This window comes from Microcebus murinus, chromosome 14, assembly GCF_040939455.1.
Source record: "Microcebus murinus isolate Inina chromosome 14, M.murinus_Inina_mat1.0, whole genome shotgun sequence".
Taxonomy (NCBI): Eukaryota; Metazoa; Chordata; class Mammalia; order Primates; family Cheirogaleidae; genus Microcebus; species Microcebus murinus.
In genome coordinates this window covers 24497407-24522783 of record NC_134117.1, presented here as the reverse complement: position 1 = coordinate 24522783, position 25377 = coordinate 24497407, and the positions used below count along the sequence as shown (strand labels likewise).

The 25377-nt window shown below is 40.4% G+C and overlaps 1 protein-coding gene across 4 annotated transcripts in view; it reads right to left on the bottom strand.

Annotated features, from left to right (window-relative positions):
- Positions 1 to 25377, bottom strand: part of ARMH3 (armadillo like helical domain containing 3) — a 186375-nt gene that overhangs the window by 138275 nt on the left and 22723 nt on the right. For all 4 annotated transcript variants that reach the window (XR_012922829.1, XR_001155313.3, XM_012769470.3 and 1 more), the window contains exons 5-14: positions 21869 to 21976; positions 17714 to 17806; positions 16870 to 16944; positions 16669 to 16755; positions 8501 to 8557; positions 7283 to 7326; positions 5300 to 5360; positions 3277 to 3323; positions 2681 to 2756; positions 80 to 173 (exon numbers count right to left, since the gene is read on the bottom strand). Coding sequence is in view for 2 of the 4 variants with exons in the window: in XM_012769470.3 (XP_012624924.1) it covers positions 80 to 173; positions 2681 to 2756; positions 3277 to 3323; positions 5300 to 5360; positions 7283 to 7326; positions 8501 to 8557; positions 16669 to 16755; positions 16870 to 16944; positions 17714 to 17806; positions 21869 to 21976 (742 nt within the window). In the remaining 2 variants the exon portion in view is untranslated. The remainder of the gene's footprint in view (positions 1 to 79; positions 174 to 2680; positions 2757 to 3276; positions 3324 to 5299; positions 5361 to 7282; positions 7327 to 8500; positions 8558 to 16668; positions 16756 to 16869; positions 16945 to 17713; positions 17807 to 21868; positions 21977 to 25377) is intronic.

Genomic DNA, 25377 nt, shown 5'->3' with positions numbered 1-25377 from the left:
TAGGTTCTATGTTCAACACAGCTATGCTCACCCTGAAAGGTCATATTAATTAAGAAAACAAAAGAAGTGGTAGGCTCACCATCAGAGGAGGGTGGCGTGGTCCCAAGTGGTGTGGCTGGGGTTGTTGGAGCAGGACTGACAGGAGTTGTCACCAACCCCATTTCTGGATGACTCTGAAAGAGGACACAGATGGGTAAAAAAATCCAGAAAATCCAATTCTCCTTTACTATCCTCTGCTTAATATCCTTCCTGGTCTCATTTTTTTTTTTTTTTAAGAGACAGGGTCTCGCTATGTTGCCCAGGCTGGCGTCAAACTCCTGGGCTCAAGCAATCTTCTTGCCTCAGGTTTCCAAGTAGCTAGGACTACAGGCATGTGTCACCATGCCCCTGGCATCATAATTAGACAGAAGGCTCACTGAAGAAGGACTCCTTTTGCATTTATTTCCCATGAGTACCTGATTACTGTTGATGCTTGCTAAACTCTAAGAAGCAGCTCTGTGGTCTAGTTTTCTTTAAGTAACTAGGTTTCTATTACATAAGTTTTTCTGTAGAACCATACAAATAAAAAACTGGGGTAAACAAATACACAGGCTTATTCTACCAGAAAAGGTGAGCAACTGTAGTCCTATCCAGACCTAGGAAGGGACAACTCTCATCAGATCAACCTAAAATGCCTCCATAGTCTATTCTGATAACCACATAATTGACCAATAGATGTAGGTAAGCCACGGGGATACCAGGTACTATAAAAAGAGGTATTCAGATGGCAGTCTTCTTATTCCACAACAAACAAGAGTGTGTGGTGTGGACATGCAGAGACATAGGGAGACACACAGTAGGTACCAAAACAGATAACTCCTCTGTCCCTCACCTTTCTTAGCCATCCCTGACACATCAGCTCTTGAGAATTAAGCTCAGTGACAGCTGTTTTTATTCCCCCTTCTCTCTTCCAAGGTTTTGGGCTGTCAAAAAAAAAAAACCTCCCTTCTCCAACAGCTTTACCAGCCCTTTACCTTCCTCATCTCTTCCTTTAAAATCAGTTATAGAATTTGGAGAGCAGACAAGGAACAGAATGAAAATAGTGAATAAAGTGTCTATGTTACCAGTCATGAAAACAGATAAGGGGCCTCCAAAGCAGACCCCAAACCAGCACACTGCTTTTTAAGCATGACCTTATTTTTTTGTTAAAACTCAATCAGTAAGAGTAGCAGGGAGGGGGAACAAAGTAGAAATGGTTAATGGGTACAAAAATATAGTTAGATAATTAGACAGAATGAACAATATTCGACAGCACAACAAAGTGACTATAATCAACAATAAGTTGATTTAAAATAATGAAAAGAATTGGAATGTTCCTAACACAAAGAAATGATCAATGCCTAAGGTGATGGATACCCCAATTACCCTGATTTGATTAATTCACATTATATGCCTGTATCAAAACACTACATATACCCTATAAATATATACAATTATGTATCCATAATTTAAAAAGTTTTTAGGAAGAAAAAAATAAGAGAAAACTTTTTTTAATATTTAAAAAAATAAAAAACAAAATAGAAGAAAAAAATTCTATCTGTAGATTCCATACACATCTGTCCTTTGAAAAAAAAGCATAAACAAACTTTCCTTTAAAAGAAACCTACATTCACCATCAGGATTAAAAAAAATAAAAAATAAAAAAATAAAAGAAACCTACATACATATTTTATTTTATTTTATTTTTTTTTGGAGACAGAGTCTCACTCTGTTGCCCAGGCTGGAGTGCCGTGGTATCAGCCTAGCTCACAGCAACCTCAAACTCCTGGGCTCAAGTGATCCTCCCGCCTCAGCCTCCTGAGTAGCTGGGACTACGGGAATGCATCACCATGCCCGGCTAATTTTTTCTATATATTTTTAGTTGGCCAATTAATTTCTTTCTATTTTTAGTAGAGATGGGGTCTTGCTCTTGCTCAGGCTGGTTTCGAACTCCTGATCTTGAGTGATCCACCCGCCTTCTCCCAAAGTGCTAGGATTACAGGTGTGAGCCACCGCGCCTGGCCAAAACCTACATACATATTTTAAATAGTCTAGCTTAAAAAAAAAATACCTTATCAAATTTTTAAGACAATTTTCATGAGCAGCACTTAAATTCTCAGTCTATTTTAGTCCCCTTCTGTGCCAACTACTGAGGATATAGCCTTTAGGCCTGTGACCCAGCACTCAGTATTCTATGACTTCCTGCTTTAAATGTGTGTAGACTATTATGTGGACAGGGTATTTTTTACTTTTCTTCTCTGGAAATTGGTGAGATAATAAGTGACTTGGCTTATTTTATCTCCAGTTGTAATTCCACAGCAGTTTAGAAAGCAGAAAGACTAATATAAAAATCTACATGGCAGATAATATCAGGAGATTTCTAGTGAGGAAAATGAAGTGATCTCAACTCATTTGAATTAACAGAATCAGTAAACTGGTCAAAACCATTAACTTTGCATGTTGCTAGACTCACTTGAGCATCAGAAGGAAACATACATATTTGAGGATAGCAAAGCAAAGACAACTGCTATAACTCCTCATTGCTACCACTTACCAATGCAAAACAGGGTTTAAACAGATACAGCCATATAGGGTTTTCAATAGAAACAACCCATATGAAATTCAGGGTAAAAAAAAGATTGGGGTTTTTAATGTAACCAACCTGAGCTAATACTGTGATGAAGTTGCGATTTAAATGAACAGCTTCATAAAGTGCCAGAAGAATGGCTTCATTGGTTCTAAAGAAAAAGAAAACAAATTGGAGTGGCTCTCACAGTGGAGGAGTTCAGAGCATAACCATCAAGATAAGATTTCACCCCAGCTCATTATTAATTCCTTTGAGTTTCTAATGTTCCCCTTTATTTCACTTTTGGGCATATGCAAAAGTCAATAGACAGGACTCAGGACCTTAACTCTAATTCCTTAAGACCAGTTCTTATCTATTTCATTCATTATCTTCCCTCTGCTTTTCCAATCCAACCCAGTTAACCACTTAACTGTCTCAGATACCCATCCCTCATTTGTTTCATTCCAGAGATAGCTAGGAACAGCTTTTCAGCTCCCTGGGGCTCCACACATATGAGATGAAAGCAGAAATATCTAAGGATTCATTATTATTTAAAACTCAGATATTTTATAAATAACAAAAAAAGTTTGAATCTGTAAAAGATTAGCAAGAAGTAACATTTCACACTCTCATATCTAGTAGGAGAGCCTATACTAGTCCAAGTCACTGCATAAGAATGTCAAGACACTTACTGTACTGAGATTTTCTCATGGGCATCTGCTATGAACATGCTGCCCACCTGTGGAAGAAAAGGGGAAATGCAGACTTATAGCAAAAAGATGTGAGGAGTTTTGTGCATAAGAAGCCTTTTATCAGTGAAAAAATAAGCTGCTTCCTCCAGCAAGAGGGAACTTAGAACTCTGGACCATCAGTCTCACACACCAAAATCAGCCCACTTTGAAAATTTTATGAAAGACTCATAAGCAATAAATGAAATAATGAGTACCCTACTGAATCATCTTGCCTTAAAAAGCCTGAAAAAAAAATCCAAGGACTTTTGTCCACCTCTTTTTTTCAGGGTTCAGTTATTCTGACAGTAAGTATTAATCTACATATCTTCATCACTGCATCTTTCCTGGAAGTTGCTTATTCGAAGTCAGAAACTAACTCATGAAGAAAACCACAGAAAGCAGACTGACTTCAACCAATGTAGAGCTATTTTCAGAGGAATTTCAGACCAAAACTGTCTATGTGAGACCCATTCTCCATCTTTCAGATCATAAAACCTTCAGTCTGTGTCAGAGTGAAGTGAAAAAGTAAATGGAGTAGGTTCTCTTTAATATGTATGATATCAGAGGCACTAAGAAAGATGCCTACTTCCCTAAAAATACCTTTTCCACCTCCTTACTGATACCCACAACTATGCAGCTAGAACTTCATGTTTGGTACACAACTTTTTCTCCTTTGCCAAAAGGCAGAGATACCCGGGAGCAATATAATTACATCTAATTTAATCAAATACCAATGTAAAACATACTTCCCTAGCCTCTGAGAGACTTCACTCATTTATGCTTCAGAGTTAAAGAGTCTCTCACCTATCAGTTCCTTCCCTGAGAGTAGACTCTGAGAAGGGAGAAGAGAACAATGCACAAGCATTGGGGGAAAAAATGGCCTCCTTGTAGGGAAGGAGAGGAGACAACTGTTTCTTGCAATCAACTCAAAAACTGTCATGCCCTAGAGCTGACTACTTGGATACTAATGCCAAAGAAGACAGAATTTCTGAATCTGCCTAGATTCTAGGACCTCCTAGATTTATCTCTTAAAAATCAATCACAGAGTATCTGATCCAAAATGCCAAAGCTGCCAATGTTGAGTAACCCTGTCTTAGAGATTTACAAATTAGACCAATAACTTTCCTAAACCTTGGACCTCTCCACCCAGACTCTAAGTATTTAGAGGAATGACTCAGATCCACTGCACAATCCCTCAACCCCAGAACCAGCTACAAGGGATCAAACAGCCACAGCAGACAGGAAAGGAACACTCAGGGGAGCTGTTGGATCAGTTTAAACCTTACTATTCTGTGTTCCACAGGGTCAGTCCCTAAATAAAGCCAACTTTTTTTTTTTTTTTTTTTTTTTTTGAGACAGAGTCTCACTCTGTTGCCCAAGCTAGAGTGCCGTGGCATCAGTGTAGCTCACAGCAACCTCAAACTCCTGGGCTCAAGCAATCCTTCTGCCTCAGCCTCCCAAGTAGCTGAGACTACAGGCATGCACCACCATGCCTGGCTAATTTTTTTATGTATATATTTTTTAGTTGGCCAATTAATTTCTTTTTACTTTTACTAGAGATGGGGTCTCGCTCTTCTTGCTCAGGCTGGTTTCGAACTCCTGACCTTGAGCGATCCGCCCGCCTCAGCCTCCCAGAGTGCTAGGATTACAGGTGTGAGCCACCATGCCCGGCCAAAGCCAACTCTTTAGGAAGCAAAAGTCTGGCTTAGTGTGTACCTTTTCTACAGCCTTTAATTAACTAATTATTTAATTAATTTTGAGAAAAAGATCAGTCCAAGAGAAACCAAAGCTCTCCTTTCCTTTATCTCACTTGGTTTTAGAATTCACTAAAGGAGATACAGTTCCCAATAAAATATGCTCTGAGCAGCCTCTCTCCCCTCATCATGTCATCACCTCAAACATCTGAACTTCAAAAATGCCAGATTTGCCTAGCCGTGCAGACCTCATATATTTCTGAGCAGGAGAAAAAACGAGTAGGACTTACCATATTTGTTAAAGCAGAGAAAAAACCACTCTGGTGTTCTTCTTCCTTGTCTTTATACTGCCTGAACAAAAAGAACTAGATTAAACTTCAGGATTATTATCAAATATGTCTTTGTCCTTAGAATTCTAGGTAATGAGAGCTGAGCATTCTTAGAATTCTCTTACTCCAGAAAACTAAAGCATTATGACAATCTAGCCACTGCAGTTTCCCCTGCAAGTTAAGAGGCACTTACCTGCTCTGGAGGTAGTGTGTAGCAAAATGTCTTGCCACTTTGGGAGAGACTTAGAAAGCATGCTGCAAAAGTATGAAACTGCTCTAACATATATAGCTGACCTAGTTATTTCCCAAACAGACTATTAATTGAAAAGTGTGACAGTGAAACTACTTGAAAGTTGTTTTTTTTTTTTTTTTTTTTTTTTTTTTGAGACAGAGTCTCGCTTTGTTGCCCAGGCTACAGTGAGTGCCGTGGCATCAGCCTAGCTCACAGCAACCTCAAACTCCTGGGCTCAAGCAATCCTCTTGCCTCAGCCTCCCGAGTAGCTGGGACTACAGGCATGCGCCACCATGCCCGGCTAATTTTTTCTATATATATTAGTTGGCCAATTAATTTTTCTATTTATAGTAGAGACGGGGTCTCGCTCTTGCTCAGGTTGGTTTCGAACTCCTGAACTCAAACGATCCGCCCGGCTCGGCCTCCCAGAGAGCTAGGATTACAGGCGTGAGCCACCGCGCCCGGCCAAAAGTTGTTAACAGTGAAAATCTTCTTTGTTTTCTAAGGAGGAGGAGGAAAATCTGTGAGCTGAACTACTGAGATGGGACAAAATTGAAGTTTTGATAGCCAACTGTGTATGAGAAAAGTCTAGAGAGGATCAAGAAAGATCCTGTCTGGGCCAGGTGTGGTGCCTGTAATCCTAGCACTCTGAGAGGCCGAGGCAAGAGGATCACTTGAGCTAAGGAGTTCGAGACCAGCTTAAGCAAGATTGAGACCCCATCTCTACTAAAAATAGAAAAATTAGCCAGGAGTTGTGGTGTATGCTTGTAGTCCCAGCTACTCAGGAGGCTGAGGCAGGAGGATCACTTGAGCCCAGGAGTTTGAGGTTGCTGTGAGCTAGGCTGATGCCACAGCACTCTAGCCTGGGCAACAGAGTGAGACTCTGTCTGAAAAGAGGAGAGGAGAGGAGGGGAGGGGAGGGGAGGGGAGGGGAGGAGAAAGGATGGGAAAGGGAAAGGGGGAAAGGGAAAGGAAAAGGAAAAAAAGAAAAGAAAAAGAAAAAAGAAAGAAAAAAGGAAGGGAAGGGAAGGGAAGGGAAGGGAAGGGAAGGGAAGGGAAGGGAAAAAGGGAAGGGAAAAAGGGAAGGGAAAAAGGGAAGGGAAAAAGGGAAGGGAAAAAGGGAAGGGAAAAAGGGAAGGGAAAAGGGAAGGGAAAAAGGGAAGGGAAAAAGGGAAGGGAAAAAGGAAAGGGAGGGAAAGGGAAAGGGAAAGGAAAGGAAAGGAAAGGAAAGGAAAAAGGAAAGGAAAAAGGAAAGGAAAGGAAAAGGAAAAGGAAAAGGAAAGGAAAGGAAAGGGAAAAGGAAAAGGAAAAGGAAAGAAAAGAAAAAAGATCCTGCCTGGTCCTTGCCAGGACTGGGGATACTCCTGGTTTCCAATGATACATTAGTCTAAACGGAAGACCCTATTTATGGCTGGTAAAGTAGTTAAAACGTTCTGTAATAAAATACCAAAGGTTACAAAAGAATGTGCCTAATTGCTTAAACTAAAGAAGGACACTAACCTGGTGGCTACACTTACCCTGGTGTTAAAAACAACCCCTGCTAAAGCCATCAAGCCAAGCTAGAGCAAATACATCTGCCAGGGGCTGTACCTCTAATTACTCTTTTAAGAGATAGGTAAGGGAATTTCACCTAAGAACTCTAACAAACCTGTTCCCTACTCAACCAATTTAAACGAAAAATAGACCCTTCCATTCTGGAAAGGTGGACTTACCTGTTGTACTCAGATAAAGCCTGAGCAATTACAAGCCCCATTCCCTAGAAGGGAAAAAAATAGCACAGGTGAAATAAGAAGGCAGCCTTTGGGGGGTGGTGGTGATGCTAGAACTAAGCCAGGGAAAACACTAATTATACCCCCATGGTCCAAGCCCAGGAAGGTCTGCCTGAAAGTTGCCAACAAGGACAAAAATTCTGAGAGGCATTGTCAAGGCATCAAAACGAACTTGTTTGGAAAGGCTTTTCTTATCTAATTGTCTTACTTAATGTTCCCAGGAACAATTAAAATAGAGTAACAAGGGTGAAACAGACCAGCCCAGATACTGTTTTCACAGGATCATTTTCACTTCAAAGAAAAAGACTGAGTTAGAATCTTTAAACACAAAGCCTTCATATTTCTCCAAATCAGCCATATTAAATGTGACAATGAGTCCCAGGCTAAATGAAGGTGCAAACAGACAGTCATTTTCTTTCAGACCACAGGAAAACAAGAATATAAAGGGAAGAAGTATCCAATAATGTTAAAGTGACTTATCAACTTTCCCCCAAGACCTGTGAAGCATAACACAAAGATCAATTAAGGCTACGAGGATGAATCATTTTTTACATAAAGGAAATTAGAAAAAATGAAGGGGGCAGCATAAAAAGGTAATAAAGCCAGACACCTGGTCATCTTCTTCCTCCCTATATTCAGAGATCAGATGTTACCTCAAAAAATTCCAAGGATATATACAGCAGATACAAATCACTCCCTTGTTTCAGCTTCACCAAGTCAGGCTATAAATAATATTTGGCTAGTCCTATAAGAAGGAATCTCCCATCATTCAGTCATCTAAGCTTTCTTATTTTTGGATGTGTAATTTATTGACTCTGTAGGATAAGCAACATCAGCACACTATAATATGAAATATAACCAAGCATTTCATCGTGATTGGCAATCATATATCCCCTCAAAACCTTTCTTCCATGATAACAAGACAGCATACAGTAAGACAGTGGCAGTGATGCTCTAAAAAGAAATACCGATTTCCTTCTGTCAGAAGGAATTTTCAAAAGAAAAAAAAAAAGAAAAAAAAAAAAAAAAGAAATACCAATTTCCTCTTCATAACCAGATGAAATTGACAGAATAGTTCTCTGTTCTCTGTTCCACAGAAAGTAAGGTCACTGAATGCAAGTAAGTGCAAATAAGAATATATACCAGGATCCAGATACTCACATTGAGTGTGGCCTCGTCATCCACAATAGAGAGCTTCACAATATAAGGATTTACAGACTGTTAAACAAGAGAAGAGACTCAAGGTTTGAGAGTGATCTAGCTAAGAAAGCCCATTAGCTACTTAAAAAGTGTTAATAAAAATGCTTCTATAAAGGCCGGGCGTGGTGGCTCACGCTTGTAATCCTAGCACTCTGGGAGGCTGAGGCAGGCGGATTGCTCAAGGTTAGGAGTTCAAAACCAGCCTGAGCGAGACCCTGTCTCTACTATAAAAATAGAAAGAAATTAATTGGCCAACTAATATATATATATATAATTAGCCAGGCATGGTGGCGCGTGCCTGTAGTCCCAGCTACTCAGGAGGCTGAGGCAGGAGGATTGCTTGAGCCCAGGAGTTTGAGGTTGCTGTGAGCTAGGCTGACGCCACGGCACTCACTCTAGCCTGGGCAACAAAAGCGAGACTCTGTCTCAAAAAAAAAAAAAAAAAAAAATGCTTCTATAGGGTCCTCTCTGCACAATGCTCCTGATACCCTGTCCAAACCCATCTTTGCCTGTTTACTCTCCCCATTTCCAATAAATCTCACAGCATGTATGGGCATTCATCAAGTGCACACACGGGTACGTATATAAAACATACACACACACACCCCAGTTCTGTTCAACCTGCATTTTCCCCTAGGCTGAATTAGTGTAGACCTATGTCTACCACTTCTCCTATCTCGCTCTCTTACTTGTTTCTAAAAAGTAACTGAATGCTCCACAAAACTCACTTTGTCCTACCATATCAATAATTTACTAAGTCCACAGAGATAGTTGTCTTTTGGGGGACATAAAAGCTTCTTTGCCATAAGGCACATATTTATAGATTGCTAACTTACATTCTCATCCCAAAGGCTCCCTAACCATTTCACAAACTATATGCAAGAACTGATTCACCCACCCATAAAACAAAGCCACCATGGGGGTGGAAAGTGGCAGCTGCTTAACAGCCAGAAAGGCCATTAATGGAGATCTAATACCCAAATAACACCACAGGGGGGACTGAAAAAAAAACGATGATATTACCCAAACAACAATCTGGTCAGCACACTGGGATTTAATGATTGTCCCATCACTTATAGTACCAGAATATTTCTTCAGTTTTTCCAGACCCAATCTGAGTTGGCCAGCATATGGAAATGAACATATATTTAAACTCATTAAGCAACTGGACCATCTCCTACAAGCGGGATGAGAACCAATGACCTTTCCTCCCACCTACAGGAAGCGAGGAAAGACTTCATATAGATCAGGCACCGATTCTAATCCAAAAGAGGCAAGGAACAATAGTTCTCAGACTGGCAGTTTTTACAGCTACCAAGAAAACTCATTACTGAGAAACTTGAAAACCCAACTGAAAGGCTCATTCCCCATGTAGACCTTATTTAATTAAGTTTCTAAGGGGATCTTTTGCATGTCAGCTGGGAGTAGAGAAAGAGACAGCTTTGCCTTCTTAACAGCCCACATGTTTATAAGGTTTTTTGTTTTTGTTTTTGTTTTTTTTTTTTTGGAACAGAGTCTCACTTTGTTGCCCAGGCTAGAGTGAGTGCCATGGCATCAGCCTAGCTCACAGCACCCTCAATCTCCTGGGTTCAAGCGATCCTTCTGCCTCAGCCTCTCGAGTAGCTGGGACTACAGGCATACGCCACCATGCCCGGCTAATTTTTTGTATATATATTAGTTGGCCAATTAATTTCTTTCTATTTTTAGTAGAGACGAGGTCTTACTCAGGCTGGTTTTGAACTCCCGAGCAATCCGCCCGCCTCGGCCTCCCAGAGTGCTAGGATTACAGGCGTGAGCCGCCACACCTGGCCTGTTTATAAGGTTTCATACAATAAAATTCAAGGAGGTAACATCCACTCCATTTTTTACTAGCTCTCAATACTTCTTATTATAATCAATAGTCAAATTCTACTGATGCTACAGACTTCAGAGAAGATCCAATTTAAACGGATCCTTGCCAAAGAAAATCAGCAGTCAGTTAACCTAGAGATGCCTCCATGATGAAAAGAACACTAAAAAGAGTAGGCTGTTTCTTGGCATAATTTTAGAAAGTTCTAGTCACTCGCCTTCCCCAAAACAGACTGTTTTAGGAAATAATAAGGATCATCTGATTTCTAAGACCAGCATATGCTTTAACAGCAGCTGAGGAAAAGGCAAGTTGGGTAAACACATAGGTTTCAGTTATACCTCCTCTACTTATTAACTGTGACAAATTAGGCAGATTAATTTACCTAAATTTCCTCATCAGTAAAATGAGGCTAAAGATTGAGTATTTCCTTTCTGAAATGCTTGGGACCAGAAGTGTCTCAGATTCTGAATTTTCTCAAATTTTGGAATATTTGGACTATACTTATCAGCTGAGCATCCCCAATTCGAAAATCTAAAATTCAAACTGCTCCAAAAAGCATTTTCTTTGAGTGTCATGTCAGCACTAACAAAGTTTCAGATTTTGGAGCATTGTGGATTTCAGATTTTTGGATTATAGACATTCAACCTGTATTTTCTCTCCTGGAGTTGCTACAGGCTTAATGAATCAAGACATGTAAAATCTTTAGCGTAGTATCTGGCATATGGTAAGCACTCAATAATTGGTACAGGTAGCTATACTTTTTTTCCTTTCACATTATTACATTCAAAGAAAGCTCTTTAGGAAAAAGAGAGGGGGAAAAGGAACAACTTGCAACTAAATATAATAAACAATTTGGTAATTTCTGGGAAATATGCTCAGGGACGCACTTGGGATCTGAGTCACTTCATCTCAGGAGACTTGGGTAGTCTAGAAGGCCAGGATTTTAACACTATGAAAATTTTTATTCTCCCAGACAATGATTGTTCTTAACACTATACACTTGTTGTGCTGGTCACTTTTTTTTTTTTTTGAGACAGAGTCTCACTTTGTTGCCCAGGCTAGAATGAGTGCCATGGTGTCAGCCTAGTTCACAGCAACCTCAAACTCCTGGGCTCAATTGATCCTACTGTCTCAGCCTCCCGAGTAACTGGCCCTACAGGCATGCACCACCATGCCCGGATAATTTTTTTATATATATATTAGTTGGCCAATTAATTTCTTTCTATTTATAGTAGAGACGAGGTCTTGCTCTTGCTCAGGCTGGTTTCGAACTCCTGACCTTGAGCAATCTGCCCGCCTCAGCCTCCCAGAATGCTAGGATTACAGGCGTGAACCACTGCACCCGGCCTGTGCTGGTCACTTTTTAAAACTGAGGCATTTCTTCCAAAAATTGGGCAAAAAAATAAAAATTAAAAATAAATAAATAAATAAAACTGGAGGCAATCTACTTTTTACCCACAAGACCAAATTACAAACTCAGTGAGCCTTCAGAATAGCACTTTAATAGGATCCTGCCTTTATTTGATCTAAGATGTACTTAACCACTCTTCATTGCTCTTCCCTAGACCATTTGGGCGGGGGGGGGGGGGGGGGGGGAGTTGCCTCATCTATCTCTTTAGATGAAATGACTAAAATGGAATGCATTACTTGAAGTTAGGAAAAACTATACATTTATTACATCTTTTCCACCACTTCTGTTCTTTATGTCTAACACCTTATTTGCTCTCTCTGTGCTTATTAGCTGGATATCGAGCCTCTCTAGTGCCTCTGCACCTTTCTAAAAAAGTTACAACTTACCCTATTGGTCACTGGTGGTAGCTAGAATGCTGTTCTCCCACAATCATACCCTCTCATACTAGTTTGCATAAAAGTTCACCAGCTTTCGTTGTGCTATGTTCATCTGGAATTCCTCATGTTCCTGTCAAAAACCTTCCTGGTCAATGATCACCAGCCTTCCTTAATGGTTTCTGGTGAGTGACTTATATCAAAAACTGCAAAGCCCAGATAAATTATGCCCACCAGCTCACCCCTGCCCACTACATTAATTCTTCTGGGAGCCTCTGACAGACTAGAGATGCATACCTCACTCCAGAAATATGTTCTCTTTAGTTCCTTGGCCATGTCCAATATTTCAGGCTGACATTTCAGAGAGCCCTACTGGGATGAGCCAGGGTTCATTTAATAGAGAAGCCAAGCCATTGCCTCAGAGTGGCCTGCATCCAGCAGATGTTCTGAAAATATTCATTACTGATGATGGTGCGTTCCTGTCACATATAACTCAATTCTCTTTAACTATCCTCAGCATTTTTCCTCAGCTATTTTTCCTGATGTTGTAATAAGGCCCCAGAGGCTATTACACATGACAGAGATCAAAATGGCTACCATACCAGCCCCTTCAGATCACCAGTAAAACAGGTGTTGGTGATAAATTACATATTTATTAGTAGCTCTACACACCATTCATCAGATCCTCCAAGACAATGAAAGCACCAGCTCCTGGGATTTACAACACATTAATGTTGCTCCATATATTCCAGTCTCTCTTTAAGTACTCCTTTCTCACAGCCCTTCTTCCATATTCCTCCTTGTAAGAATAAGCTCCAGATTTTGTGTTACACATCACTTTCAACCTGGCTGAATAAAGCTTAACTGTGAATCATATCAAAAATCACTTAGTGAAGATTTAGAAGCTCAGAAAAGAAAATCCTCTCTCCAACCGGCCAATTTCTTTTAGCACTGCAACTTATTAAGTGAAGAAAGTCAGATTGTCTCAATATAGCTCCTGACTTCTGGGTTCATTCAGTAAAGTGTTCCTAGTGTCTACGATCCAGTGACAAATGCTTCATACTCCTTAAAAGAAATCCCCAGTGAAGCCTCTGGTCTTCTGACTGGTCCTCTCTGACTGGTCCTCTTCCTTTTCTGTGGATTCTGCCCTTTGAGGGGAATCAAATATACACACCAACCCAAGTATATAAATCTCTGGGTTCTGCTCTTTATCTCAAAAGCCTATAAATCTGTACCCTGATTAATTCAGGGGCAAAGAGAACTCCAGAATTGATATGAATAAGGCCCTGTCTTCAATTTTTCATTAAAATCAGAGTTTCCAGGCCAACAGTGGTACTTATATAAGTAGACTGCATTAACGAAATCTGATAAACAGTGGTGTGGTGCATAATGATGTATGCAGTCAACTATGAACTGCATATATGACAGTCACCCATTAGATTATAATGGAGCTAAAAACCTATTCTAATGACATCCTAGCCATTGTGATGTAGCACAAAGCGTTATGTGTTTGTGATGATGCTAGTGTAAACAAACCTGAACTACTAGTAGTATAAAAGTATAGCACATATAATTATGTATAGTATATAATACTCAATAAGATAATAAATTGTTACTGATTTATGTATTTACTGTTTATACTTTTAAATTATTCTTTTAGAGAATACTCCTTCTATTAATATTTATTTTAAAAGTTAACTGTAAGGCCGGGCGCGGTGGCTCACGCCTGTAATCCTAGCTCTCTGGGAGGCCGAGGCGGGCGGATTGTTCAAGGTCAGGAGTTCAAAACCAGCCTGAGCAAGAGCGAGACCCCGTCTCTACTATAAATAGAAAGAAAATAATTGGCCAACTGATATGTATATAAAAAATTAGCCGGGCATGGTGGCGCATGCCTGTAGTCCCAGCTACTCGGGAGGCTGAGGCAGAAGGATCGCTCGAGCCCAGGAGTGTGAGGTTGCTGTGAGCTAGGCTGACGCCACGGCACTCACTCTAGCCTGGGCAACAAAGCGAGACTCTGTCTCAAAAAAAAAAAAAAAAGTTAACTGTAAAAGAGCCTCAGGCAGGTCCTTCAGGAGGTACTCTAGAAAAAAGCATTGCTATCATAGGAGACAACAGCTCCATGGGCATTACTATCCCTGAAGATTTTCCACTGGGACCAGATGCAGAGGAAGAAGACAGTGATACTGATAATCCTGAACCTGTGTAGGCCTAGGCTAATAATGTGTGTGTGTTGTACCATATCTTTTTTTTTTTTTTGAGACAGAGTCTCACTCTGTTGCCCCAGCTAGAGTGCCATGGCGTCAGCCTAGCTGACAGTAACCTCAAACTCCTGGACTCAAGCGATCCTTCTGCCTCAGCCTCCTAAATAGCCGGGACTACAGGTATGCGCCATTATGCCTGGCTAATTTTTTTCTATATATTCTTTTTTTTTTTCTTTTTTGAGACAGAGTCTCACTTTGTTGCCCAGGCTAGAGTGAGTGCTGTGGTGTCAGCCTAGCTCACAGCAACCTCAATCTCCTGGGCTCAAGCAATCCTACTGCCTCAGCCTCTCGAGTAGCTGGGACTACAGGCATGTGCCACCATGCCCGGCTAATATTTTGTATATATATTTTTAGTTGGTCAATTAATTTCTTTCTATTTTTTGGTAGAGACGGGGTCTGGGTCAGGCTGGTTTGAACTCCTGACCTTGAGCAATCCGCCCGCCTCAGCCTCCCAGAGTGCTAGGATTACAGGCATGAACCACTGCACCCAGCCTATCATAGTTTTTTTTTAAAGTTTAAAAATAAATATTTTTAAAAGCATGAGAAAAACTTATAGAATAATAATACTAAGAAAGAAAATATTTTTGTACCACTATATGATGTGTTTATGTTTTAAGCTAAGTGTTATTACAAAAGAATCAAAAGTTTTTAAAAATTTGGAAGGTTAATTTAAAGAAAGAAAAAAATTTTTCATAAATTTAGTATAACCTAACTTTTTTTTTTGAGACAGTTTCACTTTGTTGCCCAGACTAGAGTAAGTGCTATGGTGTCAGCCTGGCTCACAGCAACCTCAAATTCCTGGGCTCAAGCGATCCTTCTGCCTCAGCCTCCTGAGTAGCTGGAACTACAGGCATATGCCACCATGCCCGGCTAATTTTTTCTATATATATTAGTTGGCCAATTAATTTCTTTCTATTTATAGTAGAGACGGGTCTTGCTCTTGCTCAGGTTGGTTTCAAACTCCTGAGCTAAAACGATCCGCCTGCCTTGGCCTCCCAGAGAGCTAGGATTACAGGAGTGAGCCTCTGCGCCCAGCCAGTATAACCTAACTTTAATTTCAGTGTACAGTAACGTCCGAGGCCTTCACATTCACTAACCACTCACTCACTGATTCACCCAGAGCAACTTCCAGTCCTGTAAGCTCCATTTATTGTAAGTACCCTATTCAAGTGTACCATTTCTTATCCTTTATATTGTATTTTAACTGTACCTTTTCTATGTTTAGATATGTTTAAATATACAGATACTTACCATTGTGTTACAAGCCTACAATAAGATGTACAATAACAGGTTTGTAGCCTAGGGGCCACAGGGTATACCATATAGCCTAAGTGTATAAAAGGCTATACCCTCTAGGTTTGTGTAAGTACATTCTATGATGTTTGCACTACATTATCGCCTGATGCATTTCTCTGAATGTATCCCCTTCATTAAGTGACACATGACTATATAAAAATCCAATCTTTCAAACAGATGTACTAGGTCAGTGAGTCCCAATCCTGGCTAATCATACTCAATAGGGGATCTTAAAAAAAAATATTCCCAGGTACCCCTGCCCCCACCAAGAAATTCTGATTCAGTGTGTCCACAGTAAAGCCCACAAATTTCTTCTTTTGAAAAGGTTCATGGCCGGTCGCGGTGGCTCACGCCTGTAATCCTAGCTCTCTGGGTGGCCGAGGCGGGCGGATTGCTCGAGGTCAGGAGTTCGAAACCAGCCTGAGCAAGAGCGAGACCCCGTCTCTACTATAAATAGAAAGAAATTAATTGGCCAACTAATATATACAAAAAATTAGCCGGGCATGGTGGCACATGCCTGTAGTCCCAGCTACTCGGGAGGCTGAGGCAGGAGGATCGCTTGAGCCCAGGAGTTTGAGGTTGCTGTGAGCTAGGCTGACGCCACGGCACTCACTCTAGCCTGGACAACAAAGCGAGACTCTGTCTCAAAAAAAAAAAAAAAAAAAGAAAAGGTTCATAAGTGTTCTAATAAGCTAGGTTTGGGAACAACTACATTAAGGGATATTTACTTTATTAAAAGTTGTAACACAGGATTCCTTTAATTAACTATATCCTTTGCCCCATGCACTTAATATAGGATTTTTAGAATTTGGTTTATCAAAATTAATCTATATACCATTTACCAATAACATGTCTTCTATGTTAAGCAAACTCCTTTAGGAGGGACCACACTTAAGACGATTATAGAAAAATAACTCTTCATTAAGGGCCCCACTTACCTCATATTTTCTGTAGTTCACCAACAAAGCCAAGAGGACAACAGCATCATATCCATGCTCCCTACGACTTGGGGGATGGGAGAGTATCTGTAACAAGCACCAAAAATGCATGAGAGTGCTAAATCATGGCTCCTAAGAACACAGAGAAAATTTGAGGTGGTTTACCCAAAAGAGAAAGAGGTACTAAGGGAACTGACCTACCTGTAGAATTGCTTCAAATATGCTATTGATCATTACATACTCCAAGATAGTGTTCTGGCTGATGTTATCTGTCACCTAAATGCAATAAAAGGCTTTTTAGAGTCTGTACTGAGGCACTCTGATATCTCATGTAATCTCCTCCCCTAATGTCTAAGAGAAACAGAAATGTTAAAACAATCTACTAGATCCTTAGACCTTTCACAACCACCTCCAAAGTCATCAGAACCCAAACAGACAGACACCATGAGGGGGAAATCAGCAAACAGAAAACTTCCTAAATCTCTGAATTTCTTCTCATTGTTACTCTCATACCCTCACACAGGCATTTGCTTAACAGTTTCTTGGATTTCATTCTTAAAATGTACAGGAAAAGCTTTATGAATTCAGAAGTCTTTAAGAGGTGGCAAGGAAAGGAAACCACCTGAAATAAATGAAAAACACCCCATCCTCCTCCCACTAGAAAGTACAGGCCAGCCCCTAGTTTTAAATCAAAGCCAGAACAAATAAAAATATTCAGAATTACAAGAGCTATTTCCAAATGAGACCTGATGAGAAGGATAAGTCTGACAATCCAGAAGGCAGTAGTTGTCTGGAGTAGTACTTCTACAGTCATAAATATCACATAGCCTGCTGACTAAAAATGCCAGCAGTTGCTCCAAAGAGCAACTTCTAGGAAGCAAAAGCCAATGCAACTAACGTGCTATACATGCAGACACAGGGAGTAATATAATACCCCAGCAGAGAATTTTTTTCTCTTTTTCTTTCTAACTTTGGGCTCAAATATTCAAATAAGCTTGCCCCTGCTATTAATTAATATTAATAAAAACATAGATGGGTCACTTACAGTCACTAAGCAAAGGAGAAGTTTCAGACATAAACTCTTCAGACTTTCAGAACCTTCTGCACAAAGCAATGAATCCAAACTCTCCATCAAGTTCTGAGAAAGAGAACCATTAAGCATTAAACCATACCAAATAACATCTATGCCCCACCTTTGTCCAACTATGGGTTATGTTCCAGAGAGTAATGTGAATGACACACAATGAAGCAACCATATAATTCCCTTAGGCCTAGGCCTTGCAAGATTAGACAATAAAAGGGAAAACTTCAAAGTCTACCTATTTTGGGAAAAATGCTTTAGAACAATTGCACAGAACCATAAAGAATTCACTCTCCTACCAAATGAATGTTTGCAGCCTGTCATCCCCATATAAATGTTTAGATTAGAATGAAATAAATAAAAAAAGAGAACTCTAATGCTTAAATAACTGTATGTAAGTTTCATTATTTAATAAAGAATACATAGCACTTGATGCAGGCAAACTGAACAAAAGACAAAGAGACAATATCACTACTGGCTATCACTGGCCATAGGCACTATCTAACAAAGCTAGCTGTGTCCATCCTGGTCAACTCCACTTGGCAGTGTAATTGGAATTTGTCACTTGCACTAAAAATCAGCTAACAGATCCAAACTAATCAAAAGATGAAACCTTTAAATACGAAAATAGAGGGAAGAAGAAAAGAAATATTCTACACGAAATGGAGGAAAAAATATAGAGAGTAAGGAGTTAGCCTGCTAGAAGGCCAAGGGGAAAGTTCAAAATAAGCTGTTTTAGTTCAACTCAATAGATATGTGAGCATTTACTCTATTCTAAATATTGTGCTTTTTCTCTAATTTTTTTTCTTTTCTTTTTTCCAAAAACCAGCACTATAGCGTAAATATTAGGCTTTTAAAAACTATAAGAAAAAATAAGACCATGACCCTTCCTCTTGAGGTGCTTTCAGCCTAATAGGAGAGAAATATAAGCAACCAGTCTCAATTCAATGGTTACAATGACAGAAATATACATGAAGGAAGAGAATTAGCTCAAAAGTCACCTATTTAAGGACCCCTCAGGCATGAGTTATACTTGAAAAAATCAGTAGGAATTCATTAAAACTTAGGGAGGAAAGGAATTCCAGACAGGTATTAACATGATCAAAGACACATGAGGAATGAAATGGCTCTGGTAAGAGGCTGAATAAATTATTATGGGAGTATAAAGAATGAGGCATCGTGGTGAGAGATAAGACTGGAGAAGTAAATATGGCGCATATCATCAGTTTTATAAGGCTAAGTAGGGAGTTTGGTCTTTATTCTGTTAGTGATAGGAGACTAATGAAGGGTTTTAAGCAGGAATGATCTGAGTGTAAGATACATCACCATGGTGTTAGTATGGATGACAGATTTAAAGATGGTAAGCCTGGAGGGAGACCAATGAGGACTAATCTATCAATTTCCTGATAGCTGCCATGTTCCTACTTTACTCTGCATCCTCATTGCCTACCACAGTGCCTAGAACATAGGAGCCCAACAAATGTTTGTCAAAAGAATGAATGAAGGCATTACTGGAATAGTTCAGGTGAGAGATAATAGAGAAAGTGGCAGTAGGAAAAGAAAAGACAAGTATGAGAAATATGAGCTGAGATAAAATTAGCTGAACTTGGTGATCATCTGGGAAAAACAGGTGAGGGAGAAGAATCAAGGATGACTCCAGGTTTTTGGCTTGGGGACTGAAAAGACAGATGCCCCCATTCTGAAAGGAAATGAATGAGGAAGAAGATACAGGAAGAACAATGAGTTCCATTTTGGATATGTTAAGCAAGAGGTATTTATGGGAGTGAGTATACTTAGCAAGTTCTTACAGAATATACAAGTCTGAGATTCATAAGGAGATATGTTAAGGCTAAAGATAGAGGCTTAGCAGTCATTAGCATATAAGCAGTAGTGAGAACTATGAGAATGAGGAGATATCTGGGATTTTATATGGACTATAAAAGGCCAGAATTTAAAAACTCTAGGTAGTCAATCTTTGTGTATTCATAATAGTATATTCATAATTTTTTTGGTAATCTAACCACTGTAAGGATTCTTTGGTATGTAGATTCCTACATACCATTCCTTTAAATACCATTACTTTAAATTTAGAGAGTGACAGAAGACTAGGTCTTCAAAGTTCATATTATGAACATTCATTCAATATAGTGTCAAACACTGCAAATCATATATCAGATAATGGACTTATATCCAGAATATATAAAGAACTCTTACAACTCAACAATAAAAAGACAACCCCTCTAGAAATAGGCAAATGATTTGAATAGACATTTCCAAAAGAAATAAAGGAAAGACAGACAAAAACAATTGTTGATGTGATGTTGAGAAATTGGAACCCTAATACATTGTTGGTGAAATTGTAAAATGGAACAGCCACTATAGAAAAATGGCTTGGCAGTTCCTCAAATGTTACATAGAGTTACCATATGATGCAGCAACTCTACTCCTAGTTATATGACCAAGAGAATTGAAAACATATGTCAATAAAAAAAAAAAAGGGCCGGGCGTGGTGGCTCACGCCTGTAATCCTAGCACTCTGGGAGGCCGAGGTGGGCGGATTGCACGAGGTCAGGAGTTCGAAACCAGCCTGAGCAAGAGCGAGACCCCATCTCTACTATAAATAGAAAGAAATTGGCCGGGCGCGGTGGCTCACGCCTGTAATCCTAGCTCTCTGGGAGGCTGAGGCGGGCGGATTGCTCGAGGTCAGGAGTTCGAAACCAGCCTGAGCAAGAGCGAGACCCCGTCTCTACTATAAAATAGAAAGAAATTAATTGGCCAACTAATATATATACAAAAAATTAGCCGGGCATGGTGGTGAATGCCTGTAGTCCCAGCTACTTGGGAGGCTGAGGCAGGAGGATTGCTTGAGCCAGGAGTTTGAGGTTGCTATGAGCTAGGCTGACGCCATGGCACTCACTCTAGCCTGGGCAACAAAGCGAGACTCTGTCTCAAAAAAAAAAAAAAAAGAAAGAAATTAATTGGCCAACTAATATATATATATACAAAAAAAAAAAATTAGCCGGGCAGGTGGTGCATGCGTGTAGTCCCAACTACTTGGGAGGCTGAGGCAGCAGGATTGCTTGAGCCCAGGAGATTGAGGTTGCTGTGAGCTAGGCTGATGCCATGGCACTCACTCTAGCCAGGGCAACAAAGCGAGACTCTGTCTCCAAAAAAAAAAAAAAAAGAAAGAAAACATGTCCACACAAAAGCTTATACACAAATGTTCACAGCAGCATTATTCATAATAGTCAAACTGTTGAAACAACCCAAATGTTCATCAACTAAAGACTAGATAAAGAAAATGTGATACATCCATCCAAAGGAATATTATTTGGCAATACAAAGGAATGAAATATTGATATATCCGATAACATGAATGAACCTCAAAAACATTATGCTAAGTTAATGTAAGACAAAAAAGGCCACATATGATATGATTCCACATATACGAGGTGTCCAGAATAGCTAAACTCACAGAGACATAAAGCAGATGAATGACTGCAAAGTGCTGGGGAGAAATAGGAATGATTGCTAATAGGTATAGGGTTTTGGGGAAAGTTGACAAAAATGTTCTGAAATTAATAGTAGAGATAATTATATAATCATATGAATATATTAAAAATCACTGGATTATATACTTTAAAAGGTAAGTTGTATGATATATGAATTATAAGGTTACCAAAAAAAGACAGCAAACAGTAGAAATAAAAATTCTGATAAAATCAAAGTCATTGTGTTAAATAAGAAAGCTTAATGTTTAGAACTAAAGTTATCTTTGTATATTAATTAGCTATACTTTATTTAAATTTATAAATGTTCTTGAGAATGTATGATCACATGATTCAAATAATAAAATACAATGTTCAGTCTTTATCCTACAGGAAAAGGATGCCTCAATCCAAATTTGAATTTAAATTTTTCCTTTATTCAGATAAACCAAATTTGTTAAATAAATATATCCAAATTCAAAGCCAAATTCAATCATCTATATCTATCTTGAGTCCAAATCTTCTAGTACCTCATGGTATCCATGAACACCTGATGATGTTCAGCTGATGGTATCCATGAATACCTATCAGAGGCACCCATCCATAGGCACATCTGCAGCTTATGCCTCACCTTCATGCACAGCTCTGCTTTGTCAAAGCCCATCAGCATGTTGATAATGTCAAACCCAGAAGTAGACTTATTCTTTTGATGGACTCCTCGAATGAGTGCACACAAGGTCTGCAGAGATAAAAGAAAGAATTCTTTCTAGAGAGGAAGTCTCAAAACTAGAAGGGTAATGGGTCTGTAGTTTCACATTCCAATCTCAGAACCTCCTCCTCACACAGCTGACATTCAGTTTCTCTGAGCTCCAAAACACAGTCTGAGTCTTAATATGTGCAAAATCCAGAAATTAAAAGAGGAACAGCAACTGAGTCTGTTGTCATCCTCATATTTTTTTGCCATCCTATTTTTTGTGTTCTTGTTTCTTAGCCATCTCCTTTTTTAAAACTGTACTGCAGACAAAGACTAGAATATTCAAAAATAGGCCAGGCACGGTGGCTCACGCCTATAAGCCTAGCACTCTGGGAGGCCAAGGCAGGCGGATCCTTTGAGCTCAGGAGTTCGAGACCAACCTGAGCAAGAGCAAGACCCCGTCCCTACTAAAAATAGAAACAAATTAATTGGCCAACTAAAAATATATAGAAAAAATTAGCCAGGTATGGTGGCGCATGCCTGTAGTCCCAGCTACTCGGGAGGCTGAAGCAGGAAGATCACCTGAGCCCAAGAGTTTGAGGTTGCTATGAGCTAGGCTGAGGCCACGGCAGTCTAGCCCAGGCAACAGAGTGAGACTCTGTCTCAAAAAAATAAAATAAAAATAAAAATAAAATAAAAAATAATTCTTGGCCGGGCGCTGTGGCTCACGCCTGTAATCCTAGCTCTTGGGAGGCCGAGGCGGGCGGATTGCTCAAGGTCAGGAGTTCAAAACCAGCCTGAGCAAGATCGAGACCCCGTCTCTACTATAAATAGAAAGAAATTAATTGGCCAACTGATATATATATATATAATTAGCCGGGCATAGTGGCGCATGCCTGTAGTCCCAGCTACTCGGGAGGCTGAGGCAGAAGGATCACTCGAGCCCAGGAGTTTGAGGTTGCTGTGAGCTAGGCTGACGCCACGGCACTCACTCTAGCCTGGGCAACAAAGCGAGACTCTGTCTCAAAAAAATAAATAAATAAAAAATAAAAAAAAAATAATAATTCTTAATCTAAATCATGGGATTGGTGGACATTTTCTTCATTTAAAATTAATTTTATCATTTATATTATACTTTAACAGTTTTAGTAATTATTTTTTAAGAACTACAACAGTTAAGTCCCTAAAGGATAAAAACCAATTGCTTCAAATCTTAAATTCATTATAATCCCTATCCACTACTTACTAGCTGGGAGAACCTGGACACATTAGTTAATTTTTCAGTGGCTCAATTTTCTCATCTACAAAGTAGGAACGATAACAGCAGCATCCATCTCACAGGGATGTTGGGAGGACTATGTGAATTAATACTGTAAAGCCTGACTAAATTGGCCCTGGAGACTGGTGGAGACTGGGTGACCCTCCTTCCCTTCGCCCTGTTCCGAGCCCGGAACACCCCTCATCACTTGAGTTTAACCCCTTTTGAAATCATGTACGGCACACCCCCTCCTGTAGTTCCTAGGATGAGCCCTGAGGCTCTTCTGGGACATCCCAAAGAAGTGTTACAAGCAGTGCAGGCTCTGCAACGTGTCCACAGTCAAGTATGGCCGGCCCTCTGTGCTATCTACTGGCCTGAGGAGGAGGGTGCTGGACACCCGTTTCACCCACACCAGCCGGGGGACTGGGTGTGGGTGAAACGGCATAACAGCAGAACCCTTGAGCCGAGGTGGAAGGGCCCCTATCAAATTATTCTTGTTACCTCCACTGCTCTTAAGGTCGATAGAATAGTAGTGACCTGGATACACCACTCCCATGTGAGACCTGCTAATAAAAAAAAGACCAGGAGCGGTGCCAGGACCAGTGGAAAGCAACTGCAGACCCGAAGATCCTCTGAAGACCCGACTGACCCGCGTGGTGGCAACAGCCCAGGACTGCTGACACAGACTTGGACTGGGGTTGTGGCATCTAAGGATTGACTGGGTGACAAACATAGACGGGTCGCGGTGGGGGTTGGTTGTTGTGTTTTTGGGATGTTGTGTTTTTGGTCTAATGTTTTTGGGATGGAGACCTACAGCTGTACTTACCGCCCCGAACCCCTACCAACCTAACCTTACATGGGTCTAAAGATTACTGTATAGGCCGGGCGCTGTGGCTCACGCCTGTAATCCTAGCTCTTGGGAGGCCGAGGCGGGCAGATTGCTCAAGGTCAGGAGTTCGAAACCAGCCTGAGCAAGAGCGAGACCCCGTCTCTACTATAAATAGAAAGAAATTAATTGGCCAACTGATATATATATAAAAAATTAGCCGGGCATGGTGGCGCATGCCTGTAGTCCCAGCTACCCGGGAGGCTGAGGCAGAAGGATCACTCGAGCCCAGGAGTTTGAGGTTGCTGTGAGCTAGGCTGACGCCATGGCACTCACTCTAGCCTGGGCAACAAAGCGAGACTCTGTCTCAAAAAAAAAAATAAATAAATAAAGATTACTGTATAATGGTGTTAGTGTTCCCAAAAATAATATACCACACTGAGGAGACAATGTATGAGGGCATAGTAGGGCAAAGAGTCACCAACCTAATTTTTGAAAGAAAAAGAGAGCCCTTCACAGCCATAACCCTGGCTACTCTTTTTGGCTTAGGGGCAATAGGAGCAGGAACTAGTATCTCTTCTCTGGCAATGCAGCAAAGAGGGTTTAATACTCTGAGGGCAGCTATTGATGAAGATATTGCAAGGATAGAAGATTCAATCTCACACCTAGAAAAGTCACTAACCTCCCTATCCGAGGTAGTGCTCCAGAACCGGAGGGGGTTAGATCTAGTATTCCTCCAGCAAGGAGGACTATGTGCTGCCCTCAAAGAAGAAAGTTGTTTCTATGCAGACCATGCGGGAGTTGTTAGAGAATCTATAGCTAAGGTCAGGGAAAGGCTTGCCTGCCGCAAACGGGAATATGAACAGCAAGCAGTCTGGTTTGAGTCTTGGTTTAACAGTTCCCCCTGGTTAACAACGCTACTATCCACCCTACTAGGCCCACTCATTATGCTAATCTTAGTCCTTACTTTCACACCATGTGTAATTAATAGACTAGTAGCTTTTGTGAAAGAACGGATAAACACTGTCCAGCTACTAGTATTGCAACAACAATATCAGCAGCTATGGTCAAGTGCTATAGAACTAGAGCACCTAAGAGACCTTGAGGACAAGCAGGAGTGCTCGTCTGCTACCTAGAGAAAGGGGGAAATGTAGAGCAGAGGAAGGGCAGAGGAATTTTTCTAATTGTCGGGAATTTACTTGGGTGGGGCAATGAGCTAACCGCAAACTTTTGCTTCTGGTCATTGCTTGCTTGCTACACCGCTGTATGGGGAATTATGGGATGAGGTCATTGAAGCACGGGCGACTGGCCCATCAGGCAATAGAGGGCAACCAACCCGCCAATTATTTCAAAAGGCAATAG